This window comes from Orycteropus afer, unplaced genomic scaffold (genome assembly GCF_000298275.1).
Source record: "Orycteropus afer afer isolate SDZICR_OR568_19922 unplaced genomic scaffold, OryAfe1.0 scaffold00255, whole genome shotgun sequence".
In the NCBI taxonomy this organism is placed as follows: domain Eukaryota; kingdom Metazoa; phylum Chordata; class Mammalia; order Tubulidentata; family Orycteropodidae; genus Orycteropus; species Orycteropus afer.
In genome coordinates this window covers 3,177,536-3,192,410 of record NW_006921842.1, presented here as the reverse complement: position 1 = coordinate 3,192,410, position 14,875 = coordinate 3,177,536, and the positions used below count along the sequence as shown (strand labels likewise).

At 40.7% G+C, this 14,875-nt stretch overlaps 1 protein-coding gene across 1 annotated transcript in view; it reads right to left on the bottom strand.

Annotated features, from left to right (window-relative positions):
- CARMIL1 (capping protein regulator and myosin 1 linker 1) overlaps positions 1 to 14,194 on the bottom strand; it is a 295,366-nt gene extending 281,172 nt beyond the window's left edge. The window contains exon 1 of the mRNA XM_042782185.1: positions 14,073 to 14,194. Within this exon, the coding sequence (XP_042638119.1) occupies positions 14,073 to 14,194 (122 nt within the window). The remainder of the gene's footprint in view (positions 1 to 14,072) is intronic.
- Between the last annotated feature and the right edge of the window lie 681 nt (positions 14,195 to 14,875).

Here is a 14,875-nt window from a genome sequence, read left to right as displayed (position 1 = left end):
AAAAAAAAAAAAAAAAGACAAAGCCTAGGATGTGGCCACAAAGGCAAATAGATAAAGCTGCCTGGTCAGTGAAGGGAAATAGGTATTGAATTGTGAGGAAGGAGGGTGCTGATGGGTCACAGTCACACAGATTATGATCTGATATGGGTGCAAGGTGATAAATATATTAAATCATACTGAACATATCTCAGGAGCTCTGGTGGTGTAGTGGTCAAGGCATTTGCCTGCTAACCAAAAGGTAAGTGGTTCAAACCCTCCAGCTGTTCCATGGAAGAAAGATGAGGCAGTTTGGTTCTTTAAAGAGTGACCTTGGTTTGAGTTTGAACATATCTTAATCTTTAATGATTAAAAATCTTTAATGATTTAAAAATACTTTTGTCATGTACTTTTAGCCATCATTATGAACTTCAACCACCTGGGTTCTAGTTATTTACATTTTGCTGTTGGATGGATTCCAGATGAAATGTCCTAGAGCCTAATAAATCACTTGGTCAATTTGTTCTATTCTGGAAAAAAACCTCAAATACACATCAAAGCATTTAAACAAAACATGCTAGTAACACTGATAATATTCCTCTATTTTATAGTGTTTATGATTGAGGAAAAATTAGGTGTAACCAATTGATGTCAGATGTAGTTTATTCCTTCAAATCCTTGTGTGGATGCATGATATCTACAAGTTGTTGTTGTGTTGTTGTTATTTGCCATCGAGTCGGCCCCAACTCATAGCGACCCCTCCTTGGGTTTCCGAGGCAGTATCACTACGGAAGTAGGAATGCCCAACCTTCCTTCCGAGGAGTGGCTGGTGGGTTTGAACTGCCAGCCTTCTGGTTAGCAGTCAAGTGCCTTAGGCACTATGCTGCCAGAGCTCGGTTTTTCTCTATTTTACCTAAAAGCAGCTATGATTAAATACTATTATTTTAAAAATTCTTAATTGCGGTGCTGAGGGTATAACAAGGTATTCACAACTAAAGCTATGTTACAAAATCTGGTAATTTGGAACTCAAGGACCCCTAGTGGTGTGGTGGTTAAAGCACTCAGCTGCTAACTGAGAGGTTAGTAGTTTGAATTTATCAGCCATTCTGAGGGAGAAAATTATGGAGTCTGTTCTCGTATAGATTCAACAGCCTTGGAAACCCTATGGGGCAGCTCTTTCCTGTCCTACAGGATTGCTGTTTATCAGAGTTGACTCAATGGTGATGGGTTTTGGGTTTTTTTAGTGTTTAGTAGAACTCTTAACAATTTGGTATCATCATCCTGGTATTTTAGAGGCATTCTCTCCCAGATACAACAAGATAGGGAAGCCAGATTTTACACAAAGAAACAGGAGAATTGTGGGAAGTAGATAATGCACTTATACAACTGAATAAAGTAAACCTTGGATACACCAAGCTGGACTTTTGCCTGACTTCATCTGAGACCACATTTCCCTTTTAAAATTCTTGTTATGGTTCAGCAGAACTGTAATGTATGCTGCTTCAGTGACACATTGGATGGAATTTAGCTAGTTAAAGAGTGGGAAGAAAATCAGGCAAAATCTTTGGCATGCAACAGTTGGGATTAAGAACAGGTATGGGACAGTCTAGAATTGCAGGGACAATAAAACTATTCTTTATGGCAGATTCTCATCACCCACCTATCAGTTTGTCATACTGTGGTGGTTTGTGTGTTATTCTGATATGGGGAGCTATGCCACCAGTATTTCAAATACCAGCAGAGTCACCCAAAGTGCAGAGGTTTCAGTGGAGCTTCTAGACTAAGACAAACTAGGGAGAAAGGCCGGTGATCTATTTCCAAAAATTACCCAATGAAAGCCCTGTGGATCACAGAATATTGTTTGAGATTTCAAATCCCTTACTTTGGACATGTCATCCAAGGGCTCAATCACAGGAGAAGAGTATCATGTTTGGTAAAGTGGAGGACCAGTGAAGGCAACGGAAACCGTCAATGAGATGGAGTGACACCATGGCTTCAACAATGCACTCAAACATGCCAATGATCATGAAGATGGCACAGGGCCAGGCAACGTTTCAGTCTGTTATACATGAGGTCACCACGAAGCAGAGCTGACTCAATGGCTATTATAACAACAGGGGTAGATTCAGAAACCAGATCCTAAATTTTACTCCAAAAAGAATAACAGATATTCACCCTCAAGGGGCCAAGGTGACATTAATAGGAACGTGATGAAAGAAGCAGCTAGTGAGTGCAGAGGGCTGTGAGTGCAAGGCCCTGCCTGCCACCAGGAAGCCATACCTAGCATTTTCCCTAACTTTAAAAACTGCCCTTCAAAGGCATCTGTCAGAGCATTTCCAAGTAGCTCACCTCTATAGTAGGTATCTCTTCTTCTCTGAGACTGTAGGAACTAAAGTAGTCTCATGAAATAAGTGCAATACACAGAAGAGATTGTAAGAACTAAACTTCTGAAAGGTAGGTAACGTTTCTTATGTGTCCTAATACTACATACAAAACAATGAATGAAAGGAAAAGCCACACAAGTTGTTTTCTGTTTGTAGATAATTGACAGCAAAGGGCCCATCTGCACATGCATCACAAGGCAACACATAAAGAGAGAGTGTCAGACAAACTGACAAAGCATATGCTCAGAATACATTCCATAAAAAGTAAACCAAAATCCTAGAAAACAGACACACAAGTCCTGTCACTCACTTGCAGTCAGCACTACACTTAGATCACCTATAATTGCATTATGTGCATTTACTTTACACAAGACTCGGCAAATAGTCTATTTGGTATGAAACAACAAATGAGAGGACAAGCACACTAGCTCCCTACACAAATCTCACATTAAATAGTTGACATGGGAAAATCTATAAAAATTTTAATCCAGTTGAAGAAACTGATTCAATTCCAACGCTTGTCCTAGGCAAGGTAGCAACTCTCACTGAACAGCACGTTTTAGTGCTACAAACCACATCACAATAAAATGTTGCCTGCTGCTCTAGAAAGTGCAGGACTTCCAGAGCATGTAAAGCAACATTCTTCATGTTTATGCATAAACCCCTATTTTGCCTTTTTTCTTCACAAAAACCTCACACTGTCATACCTTAATCAGCTTGCAACTTCATAAATGGATTTGTAATATCCTTTTTATTGTAATAGTAAAGAAAGTCTCCAAAAATATTTATGCTAATACCTAGCTAACTTCAAAATGCGTCACATGGGTGAAAACATAATCAAGTATACTGGAAAGATGAGAAAAAAAATCATGTTAGTAGGTTACTATTCTGCCACTGAAAAGGGATGCTGTTTGCCACATGTAACCAAAAATAAAGTTGGGAAAATGCAAGCAATGTACATGTCATAATAAGGAATCATAAACATCAAGGACATGTCTTACATGCATCACCTATTTCCTTTCCAACTGTATAGGCCTTCATTCTAATGTCTTTGGAAAACTGACTGTAACAGCTTATACAGCTAATGTAAACTTGAGCAATTGGCATTAATTGATCTTCAGAAAACCACAGTATTGGCATTATCGTCGTTTTATAGATGAGGACATTGAAGCACTGAGAAGTGAATTAACTTGCCCAGAGTGTCATATCAATCAGTAAGTGATAGGCTGGGATTCAGGCCTAGGCAGTCTAGCTCCAGAGCCCATATTTTCATCTCTAAAGTATTAGCTAATCTGATATCTCTCACTCTACCTCCAGGCTCTTTCCATTCTAGTTCATAAAGAAGTCCTGCAGGATTAATTCTTCTTTAAGTGTAATTACTATTTTATTCTAAAACATGAACTTTTAGTAACTTCCTATTGTCTATCCTTGAGGCTTTCATTGAAGGCTGTTTACAATGGGATGTCACCTTTATCTCACAGTGGTATCTTCAGCTCCCCAATTCCAATTAGATTAGGCTGGTTGCTGTCCCTGAAGACAAATTTTCCCTCCATGTGCCTTCCCTCTCCTGTTTCCAGACCCCACCTCGCGGACTCATTGCCTTTGCCATTTGACCACAAAACTCTCCCAAAGCCCATCTGCCACAGTGAAAAGCCCTCTTCACAGGGAAGAGAAAAATAAACAAAAATCAACCATCTTTGTCTTGCTATCCTGAGTTAGATGTGCCTTTTCCTTCTCTAAAATCTAGGGTTGCAAAGTTCCATACTTTTCACTATATTATTTGTGGGTATAGTACTTTCTGACACTACTTTTGGACTATATACTCTTCTCTTTTTATGGAGGAGAGGTGTTCTGGTTACCTAGTGCCGCTCTGACAAGAATATGCCACAAATGGGATGGCTTGAACAAACAGGAGTTTATTCTCTCACAGCTTGGGAGGCTAGAAGTCCCAGTTCAAAGTGCCAGGCTCTAGGGGCTGTGTGTTCCTTGGGCTTCAGCTCTGCCTCTTGCTCCCGGTCCCCTGAAGCTAGAGGTATCTCTCCACTCAGGCAGCTACTGGCTGCTGAGGCTAACAAGCCCAGGGTCGACAAATAAAATGGCCCAGTCCCGATGTTACCAGACCACATGGCAGGCCATTAATTCAGTACATTGTAAGTCCCAAGGTCAGCAGAGCATGGCAAGCTGCTGAACAGCGACACAGCTACATGCACAATCCAAGCGTGCCATAAGCTAGAGACCATTCCCTAAGGCTTCTCCTTATGTACAGGAAGCAGACCACATCCCTAGGGCAGCTATTCAGCTGCTCCCAGTAGATTCCACCATGGAGTTGACTGCCAGTCTCATCATGGGGAATAATACATCCAGCTGCCCAGCCACTCAAGGCCCAGCCAAGGTGATACACAAACATAACTACCACAGGAGATAGGTTTCAATTGACTTTTCTGTTTTGTTTCATACAAATTTGTTAACTTTTTAATGTGATTTGGATAAGTTTACAGAGCAAACTAGTTTCAACAATTCATACATTTTTTGTTTCATGCCATTGACTGCAATCCCCACAATGTAACATCACTCATCCCACTTCTTCCCTATTTTTCCTGTTTCCATTCATCTTTCTTTCCTTCCCCTTCCTGTCTTCCGAGCTTTATCCCTGGGTGAATGCCGGCCTTCTGATCTTTAATGGTTGATTGTTCTAAGGAGTACATAACTCCCTGGTATTACTGTTCATCTTATAGGCCTGTATATTATTTCGCTGTAAGTTGAGCCACAGGGGTAAGTTCACTTCCAGGTTTGAAGGGTGATTAAGGAACATAGTCTCAGGGGTTCCACTAGTGTCTAACAGACCAGTATGCTCATCTTTTTTCTGATTTTGAGTTTTGTTTCACATTTTTCTCCCACTCTATCTAAGACCTTCTCTTGTGATCCCTTTCACAGTGGTAGTGGTAGCCAGGTACCACCTAGTTCTTCTGGTCTCAAGGTCATGGTGGCTGAGGTTCACGTGGTCCATTCATTAATCCTTTGATCTAACTGGACTATAACTCTTTACCAGATGATGTCAAGTCAACTCTGACTCATGATAACCACATGTGTATCAGGGTAGAACTGTGCTTCAGAGGGTTTGTTCTGGTTACCCAGAGCTGTTCTGACAAGAATATACCACAAATGGGATGGCTTTAACAAATAGGAGTTTATTCTCTTACAGCTTCGAGGCTTTAAGTCCAAGTTCAAAATGCCAGGCTCTAGGGGCTGGGTAAAAGCCCCTCAACCTTGGGCTTCAGCTCTGGCTCCTGTTCCCGGCCCACTGGAGCTAGAGGCTTTTCTTCACTCAGAGAGCTGCTGGCTGCTGAGACTAACAAGCCCAAGGTTGAGAAGTAAAAAGGCACAGTCCTGATGTTACCAAACCACACAATAGGCCATTAATTCAAGTCCATTGAAATTCCCAAGGTCGGGCAGAGCATGGCAGGCTGTTGAACAACAATGTGGCTACATGCACGGTTCAATCATGCCATAAGCTAGAGACAATTCTCCAAGGCTTCTCCTTATACACAGGAAGCATCCCTAAGGCAGCTACTCAGCTGCTCACAGTAGATTCCACCACGTGTTACCGGTCTTACCATGAGGAATAACTATATCCAGCTGTCCAGCCACTCAACCAGGCCCAGCCAAGTTGACACACAAACTTAACTACCACAGGGCTTTCAATGGCTAAATTTTCAGAGCTAGATCACCAGGCCTTCCTTCTGATACACTTCTTGAACTACCACCCTTTCCATTAGCAGCAAGTAGGAACTTCCTCGCTTCTACCCATGAACTCCTATAAATTTCTCCAGGGCAGAAAACATCTTACTCATCTACATAGACCTAAGGAAGTCTTTTAGTAAATATTTGCTAAATTAATTCCAATGTATTCTAACAACTTCATTTACTGTAAAAAGTCTGGTTTTGTTCTGGAGAAAAAAGGTTCCTGAAATGAGAAAAGCTGAAGGCCATGACACACAGCAGCTTCCTGAAGAGAACTACTATTGCAGAGAATTCTGTGAAAAAGATTAAACAACACTTAGGCTATAAATATTTCTCTAGTTCCCCTGCTATCACTGTCTCAGAGGTGATACCTCCAACCATAGTCAGTAGTTACATAGCAAAGATGAGAATGTCAGCAAAAATAAATTCTAACAGTAACTGGCTTGAGTGACTGTCAAATTTAAAAGTTCCTCTTTATTCTTTACATTTTCTCTATTTTAAAGTAAGTGTTCCTTATTTAATGAGGGTGGAAATGTCACTTTAGAAAGGAAGGACAGAGGAAACAGATAAACATCCTGACATATACTTGTGGGGAGGAAAATATATTATATATTTTAATTAAAGTTACTCATTTTTTCCCTATCTGCATTCTCTCCATTAGAAGAGGACTGATTATGTCTTACAGATATATCTATACTATTTTTACATATTTGATTTTGATCCTGGATGCTGTTTTCAGAATTATATTCAGATAAAACCAGAAATTCAGATCTTTGGAAGGATGGTTTTATTTCTAAATTAAAAAAAAAAAAACTCACTGTGTCAAGTTGGATCAGACTCATAGTGACCCCTTCTTGGGTTTCTGAGGCAACATCACTATGGAAGTAGATTGCCCAACCTTCCCTCTGAGGAGTGGCTGGTGAGTTTGAATCAATAGCCTTTTGGTTAAAAGTAAATGCCATAGGTACTACACCACTAGAGCTCTCATTTATAAAGAGCCAAACTTAAATTATTCAAGAACTGGTTATCTAAATTCAGGGTTGTCCTGCCCCAAGTTACTCCTCCTGAGTCTCCTGGTCTTAGTATCTGGTCATTAGCCATTTTTCTGTTCATCAGTCCTCACCAGAGAGATGTTGAACAAGGAAGATGAGGGCTAGGGGGTCCTGCATCCCCATGGACTCAGGTAATATATTTGATGGGACAAATGACTCAAACAAGGCATAGGGATTCCAAATATAGTTTTATATGCTCCAATTTATTATGAGTGTGATGTATGACACTGTTATTGTTAGGGGCCATCAAGTTAATTTTGACTCATAGCAACCCCATGTAACGGAGTAGAACTGTGCCATAGGGCTTTCTTGTCTGTAGCCTTTATGGGAGCAGACTGCCAGGTCTTTTTCCTGTGGAGCCACTGAGTATGTTCAAACAGCCAGTCTTTCATTTAGCAGCCAAGCATTTACGTACTGAGTTACCAGGGCTCTATATTTTAAAATAATGCCATCCTTTGTATGGTATTACTGGGGATACTTTGCTTTTTACATGTTCTATATCATTTATAAGGAGCTCTGGTGGCATAGTGGTTAAGGCATTTGGCTGCTAACTGGAAGGTCAGTGGTTCAAACCCACCAGGTGCTCTGCAGAAGGAAGATGGGGCAATCTACTTCTGTAAAGATTTATGGCCTCGGAAACCCAATGGAGGTCACTATGAGTCACTCTCTGGTGTCACAGTGCCTAAGGCACTTGACTGCTAACCAGATGGCTGACAGGTCAAACCCACCAGCCACTCCTCAGAAAGAAGGTTGGGCAATCTACTTCCATAGTGATACTGCCTCGGAAACCCAAGGAGGGGTCGCTGTGAGTCAGATCCAACTTCATAGCAGTGTGTTTGGTTGGTTTGGATGAGTCACAATCAACTCGATGGCAGTTGAGTTTTTTGTTTATATAATTTATGTAAAGAAAATACTTCACATACAGACAGCATTGTCATATGCATAATAGGAATGTAGAACAAAATACCGTCCCCCACTCCTCCAACCTCTCTAGTCACAATAACCAATACCAATATAATTACACCTTTCCTCTGTCAAAATTGTGTAATATGATCTAAGAAACTTCAAGAGTGAATGCATATCACACAAGTCACAAAATATTAAGAATTTACTTTGACATACTAACTGTGTATTATGTAGGAAAGTGAAATAAAAGTCAAGTACATTTAAGTTACCTAAATTCTCTAAATTACAATCTGTGCCTTCTTCCAGGTTGGTCTCTCCATTCAAGTGGCCTCTCCTTTCTTATCCCTCTTCTCTAATTCTTCCCGTCCATAAAAGCCCATGTAGGTTGGCTCTTTCGTGCCAAGAAAGCCTGTGCTCATTCACCTCTTATTCACCTACTGTCTTATCCTGCTTCATGTCATCTTAGCTCAAGCGTCTGTCGTTTGAAGGTAGGGCCACTGTCTTCTAACTCCTCTGTGTTCCCATGTTACTTCACCCAAAAATGGATTAGGGACAAAGCAAGTAGCAAACATATGTCTCATCCAAATCTTTGTCAAGTACCTACTATGTACTAGGGATTAGGGGCTTGAGATTAATAAACACATGACCTTTGCTCTCAGGGGCTCCCAGTCAAGAAGGAAAGACAGTAAGTCTTCTTCTCTGAAACTCTCTCACTTCTTCAAGGATACTGTTGATTTACTACCTCCGTATCCTGCAACAATCTCTTTCTACTAGGTCATTCCTCTCATTATACCCATATGCTTTACTGTCCTCTTATGCTACAAACAGACTCTTCTCTAATCCCTCACACTTCTCTAGCTACATCCCATTTATCACTTCCACTTGTTTTGTAGCTAAACTTCTCTGAAAGCTATCCACACGTGCCTCATCTACTTTCTCACTTCTGAGTTCATCTCTCACCTATGGCAGTCTGTTCCCTCCACAGGAGGCCATTAAAACTGCCCTAGTTGAGGACACTCCCATCTCACATATTTCCAATCCACTAGACACCTTACTGCCCTCATCTTGTTCAAATTCCCTCCCACACCAGGCATCATCCTGCAGAGTCACCCACTTCTTCCTTCAGGAAATCCTCCTGCTCTGGTTTTATTCCTATCTAAATAGCCAGTCCTCACACAGGTTCTTTCAGATTCTTCCTCTTTGACTTGACCTCTAAATGCTAGGTTCAGTCCCAAGATACCTTCTCTTCTAGATCCACATGTCTCTGTAGGTGACCTCTTCAACCACCATGAATTAAAAATCACCTTTATGTAGATTACTCATATTTACACCTCCAGAGCTGGACCTCACCTTCAAGAGCCTCCTTACATCTCTAATTGCCTACCTGAAATCCCTACCTAGATATCCTAGATCTCAAATTTAGCATGCTTAAAACAGAATGATTGGATTTTGCCCCCTAAAAAAATTGTCCTCACACCTACCCCAGGCCATCTCCATCTCAATGAAACAAACAAAATAAACTAAACCAGTTGCTAAGTCGATTCCAATTCATGACAATCCCATTTACTTGAAAGTAGGACTGTGCTTGATAGAGTTTTTGAATGGCTCATTTTACAGAAGCAGATTGCCAGGACTTTCTTCTGAGGTACCACTGGGTGGATTTGAACTGCCAACCTCTCAGCTAGTAGCCAAGCACTTAACTATCTCTGCCTTTCCCTCACCCTGGCCAGGGACTCTTGCATCTCACTGAAAGACAGCATCAATCCTAAGTTACTAAACTCAGAATCTAAGGAGTATTCTAAGTTCTTCCCTTTCTCACTGCCTTACTCACCTATCTCATCCATCAGCAACTTCTGTATCCACCTTCCTTGCTACTTTATCTCTAATGTCAGGTACATTCATCTCCAAGACATAGTCATCTCTTGCCTAGATTACTACAAGCATTCATATTAGCCTTCGACTTTTGCCCCCTCCCAATCCATTCTCTCTCTGGCAGCAAAAATATTTTCATAAAATATATAAAAAATCATGTCACATACTTGCTTAAAACTTTATAGTGGCTTCCCACTGAAATATTACTAAATTCCAAACTCTTTACCCCAAGGCTCTCTGTAACCACTACCTGTTTCTAGCCTTATCTTACACCATTTCTTATTCCCTTCAATACTTGTTCCTCATTATACTTCAGTCATCCTGGTTATCTCTCAGTCCCTCAAAGACACCAACACTCTTCCAAGAAGATGGAATGGCATGAGCGAAAGCCTTGGGCAAAATATGGTCTTTACCCCCTCTTTACATAACTGATTCTTTCTCTTCCCTTAAGTCTCTTCAAGAATCATGGCCTCAGGGAGTACTTCACCCACCAGATATTTATCCTTCATCTTATCCCTCTCAACTTCTAATTTGTTTCCCTCAAAACATTTATTAAAAATATACAATCACTTATTTATTTCTTTTCTTGGGTCTGTTTCCCCTATTAGAACATAAGTCCCATGTGGGCAGGAACCATGTTTACAATCGGACATCAACACTTAGCACTCTGCTTAATATAGAGTAGAAACAACAAATACTCAGTGAATATATAAATATATAAGCAAATTATAACACAATGGGATTTGTGCTGTTATAAGAAATTATTACAAAGTTCTAGGGAAACATGAATGAAGGAGCTGAGAGAAATAAAGAAACTCTACAGATGAGAGGGTATCTGAGCTATGTCTTTTGGAGTAGGAGTTTGTCAGGACTGTTGTTGTTATGGTTAGCTGCTGTCAAGTTGGTCCCCTACCCATGCCAACCCAATGCAGAATGTACTCAGACTATTACGATCCACAGGATTTTCAATGGCTGATTTTTCAAAAGTAGATCACCAGGCCTTTCTTCTTAGTCTTAGTCTGGGAGCTTCACTAAAACCTGTTCAGCATCATAAAAACACAAAGCCCTCACTGACAGAGGTGTGTGACTGTGCATGCAGTACACTGGCCAGATACTGAACCCTGGTCTCCCTCACGGAAGACAAGAATTCTACCACTAAAACATCAATGACCTAGTATTGTCAAGATTGGGAGCCTCTAAAAGCACAGAAAATGTGTAAGAGCCTAATGTGCATAAGGAAAGGAGGGCTTAAGGGATCAGGATAGTAACAGTTTTCTAAGCCAGGCTATATTATATAACTTATATTTTATCTAGAAGGCTAGCCATTAGAGAAGACTCCTTGGGTGGCACCAACTGTTAAGCACTCAACATTCAAACTGGCTCAGAGGTGCCTCAGGATACAGACCTGGTGATATTCTTCTGAAACATAGCCTTGAAAGTCCCACAGAATACTTCTACTCTGCACATGTGGGTCACCATGAATGGAATTGATTCAACGATAACTAACAATGACAAGACATTAAAAAAGTCATGCAGGGAATAGATAACACTTGGAGGCCTTTGCCCACCAAAATTATTATAGAACAATAACTCTGGAGATGGTATGGAGGACAGTTGCAAGGGGAAGAACTAGATGCAGAGAGACTAGCTAGAAAGATGTCGCATTGTGAGATGTGACGTGGTCTGAACTAAGGCAATGGAAATAAGAAAGAAAAAGGTCCAGACTATGAGATTTTAAAATAAAACGAAAAAAACTTGGCAAGTATTAGATGTTAGAATAAGGAACAATAAATGAAGGTGGCTCAGCTTTTAACTTGGGAGACTGTGAATGACAAAGCCATATATTGAGGTAAAACATAAGATATAGGCAACTTTGGGGTAAAAAAATGAGATATTCAGTTTGGGACACACTGAGTGTAAGGTGCTTGGGGGCATCCCTGGGCAGAAGCAACCAGAAGAATGGAAAGAAGATCAGGGTGAGGTGAAGATCATGGATTTAGAAGCCAGCTATACACGGTAATTGCGTCTCTAGAAATACAGATGATTATTTAATACATGTTTAATATTTGTGCCTGAAGCTTTTTACAAGGGGTTAAATGGAAGACAGAAATGAAAACACTTTCCACACAATTTCATCTGGGAAGAAACCACTGAAGTATCTAAACCAAAAGTGAAACTATTAATTCCCAAAAATCCCCTAAAATATTGAACAAATAAAGTTGCGTTAAAAAAAAAGATTCTAAACATTGTCCTATAGTGTCTTTAAATTCAGGGTATTATAAGCCCTTATTATAAGCTAAATAAGGCTGTGTCTAATAATTTTCTTATTTAGAAAATTGTTAATTTAGAACAAAAGGGAGGAAGGACATCAAAGGAACCACATGTACAAAGAAGCATTACTAAGATGTAGTTTAAGGAAAATGAGTTACAGTTATAGCTACCTCATGATTGCCCCAGATAAGTACTCTGGTAGGAGCTCTGGTAGCATAGTGCCTAAGGCACTTGACTGCTAACCAGAAGGCTAGTGGTTCAAACTCACCAGCCACTCCTCAGAAGGAAGATGGAGCAATCTACTTCCGTAGTGATACTGCCTCGGAAACCCAAGGAGGGGTCGCTATGAGTCGGGTCCAACTCGACTGAACATAACAACAACAACAACAACAGTACTCTGGTGGCTTTAAGGATAACATGCAAAGCATTCCTACTAATATTTAAGTCCTAAGTATTTCCTGTTGACCCTGTTGGTTCACGCCTCACTAGATCCTACCACCCTCTCCCAGCCTATGTCTTTCCTTCTCACACACACAAGAGTGTGCTTAACTTCAGACCACAGAGTTTGCCTTTAAGATACCTCATACTTGGAAATCTAGCCAGGTAGGAGTTGGGGGGCAGTTCTAGCATGCTCATTCCACTCCACTGAAATGAATCCAGGAACACAGCTCCCTCGGGCTCCCATCTACTCTGACACTCAGAGGAGCACAAGTAGATGTAAACTTCAGAAAGGACCAAAGGCTACATGAACTAGAAAGCCCAGGGCTTCTCCTTCCATCCTGGTAACTTTACCATGTGAAATGATAAAAAGAGAATGAAGAAAAGAGTTACAAAGAAAACCCACCAGGTCTCCTAAAGTCTAAGAGATTACAAGAAAGTTTGTGCCCCACAGCGCAACTTTCAATCACTCAAAGGGCTTGAAAGACAACAGTTAGGTTCTCCTGCTCATTTGCTTCTTACTCTACAAGTGGGGGCATTGTAGGGACATGTTTCATGAAGGGCAAAAGTGTCTAAAATTCCTTCTCAACCTCATCAAGTGAGGCATACAGTTAACCATCCCAGGCATGCTTGTATGCTGGCCCCACAGCTTCCCCAGTATACCCCCTCAGGTGCTGTGAGAGCAACAGTAGAAGAATGTGGTACAGTCTGTGTATTATCTCCTTTCAAAAGGAAGGTAATTTGACTGAGAACTTTTTATTTTAGGAGCTTTCTAACATGAGATCTCTTTGCCTTTTTACCTCAGCCCATACAATTCCACATTCCAACAACCCACACACTCCTTAATTACAAACTCTGTTAGCTAAGCATATTCCTGATTAAATATATATATGAGCATGTACAGACAAAATTTACTACATAATATTCCAAATGTTTATGTTAGAAAACTAAGAGGAAAACAAAGAGGTAATTTTAATTTTTATGGTTAGTTTTCCAAGTTTCCTCTTTCTAGGGGGTAAAATTTGGGGGGTAGGAATGAAGAGGTCTCATTGTTCATTAATACTAAACTCAATGTCTTTATACAAAGCATTTAGCTCCTGGCATTCTGCTAATAGCTGTGAGTAAAATTCACACTACAGTAAATGTGAAGGTATACAAAAAGCATTGTGTTTCAGTTGTGTGACTAGAGGTTAAAGGATTCACAGAACCCTTCATCATCTAGCTGTTTAAAGTAAAGAATACAGCATGGCCCTAAGGAAAACCCCAGACATAAGGCACAATGGCTTGAATGAGGGTTTTGCTATTTAAAGTTTAGGAGAAGAAGAAAGTATGAGAGGAACTAAGTGAAGGGGCAAGAGGAAAGCAACTGCATTTCTTATTTGCCATTTTGAGGAGTCCTATCTCCTCCTCAGCCTTCCCCAGGGGAACTCACACTGGAGAGAGGCCAGGAAATATCTTGCGCAGACAGGTGCCGATGTGAGCCAGCACTTCAGTCACATCCTCAGATGATGCCATCTTCATGGATATGCTGCACTTCTCAGTTTCCACAACCATCTGCAAGAACCAGGAGGGGCATTTCTTAATAACAAAACCAATGTTTTCAATTTTTAATTTTATAAATTATAGTCACATAGATCTATACTAATGCAATTCCAGCTTTTTAAATAAGCACTGCTTAAAATACTACTCTTTAGGGCAATGGTGGTTCAACGGTAGTTGCTTCCCATGGGGAAGACTTGGGTTTGATCCCCAGCCAATGTACTTTATGTGCAGCCTCCACCCACCTGTTAATGGCAGTTTGTGTGTTGCTATGATGTTGAACAGTTCAGGTAGCATAGTGCCTAAGGCACTTGACTGCTAACCAGAAAGCTGGTGGTTCAAACCCACCAGCCACTCCTTGGAAGGAAGGTTGGGCAATCTACCTCCGTAGTGATACTGCCTCGGAAACCCAAGGACGAGTCACTATGAGTCGAGTCCGACTTGACGGCACTTAACAAAAACAACATGATGTTGAACAATTTTCAGTGAAACTCCCAGACTGAGACAGACTAGAAGGAAAGGTCTAGCAATCTACTTTTGAAAATCAGCCCATGAAAACACTATGTATCACAAGCGTCCAATGCACAGCCTATCATGGAGATGGCCCAGGACTGGTTCCATTGTCCATGGAGTCATCACGAGTCTGGGTTGGGCTCTGATGGTGTAATGTCTAAGGCATTTACCTGCTAACCAGAA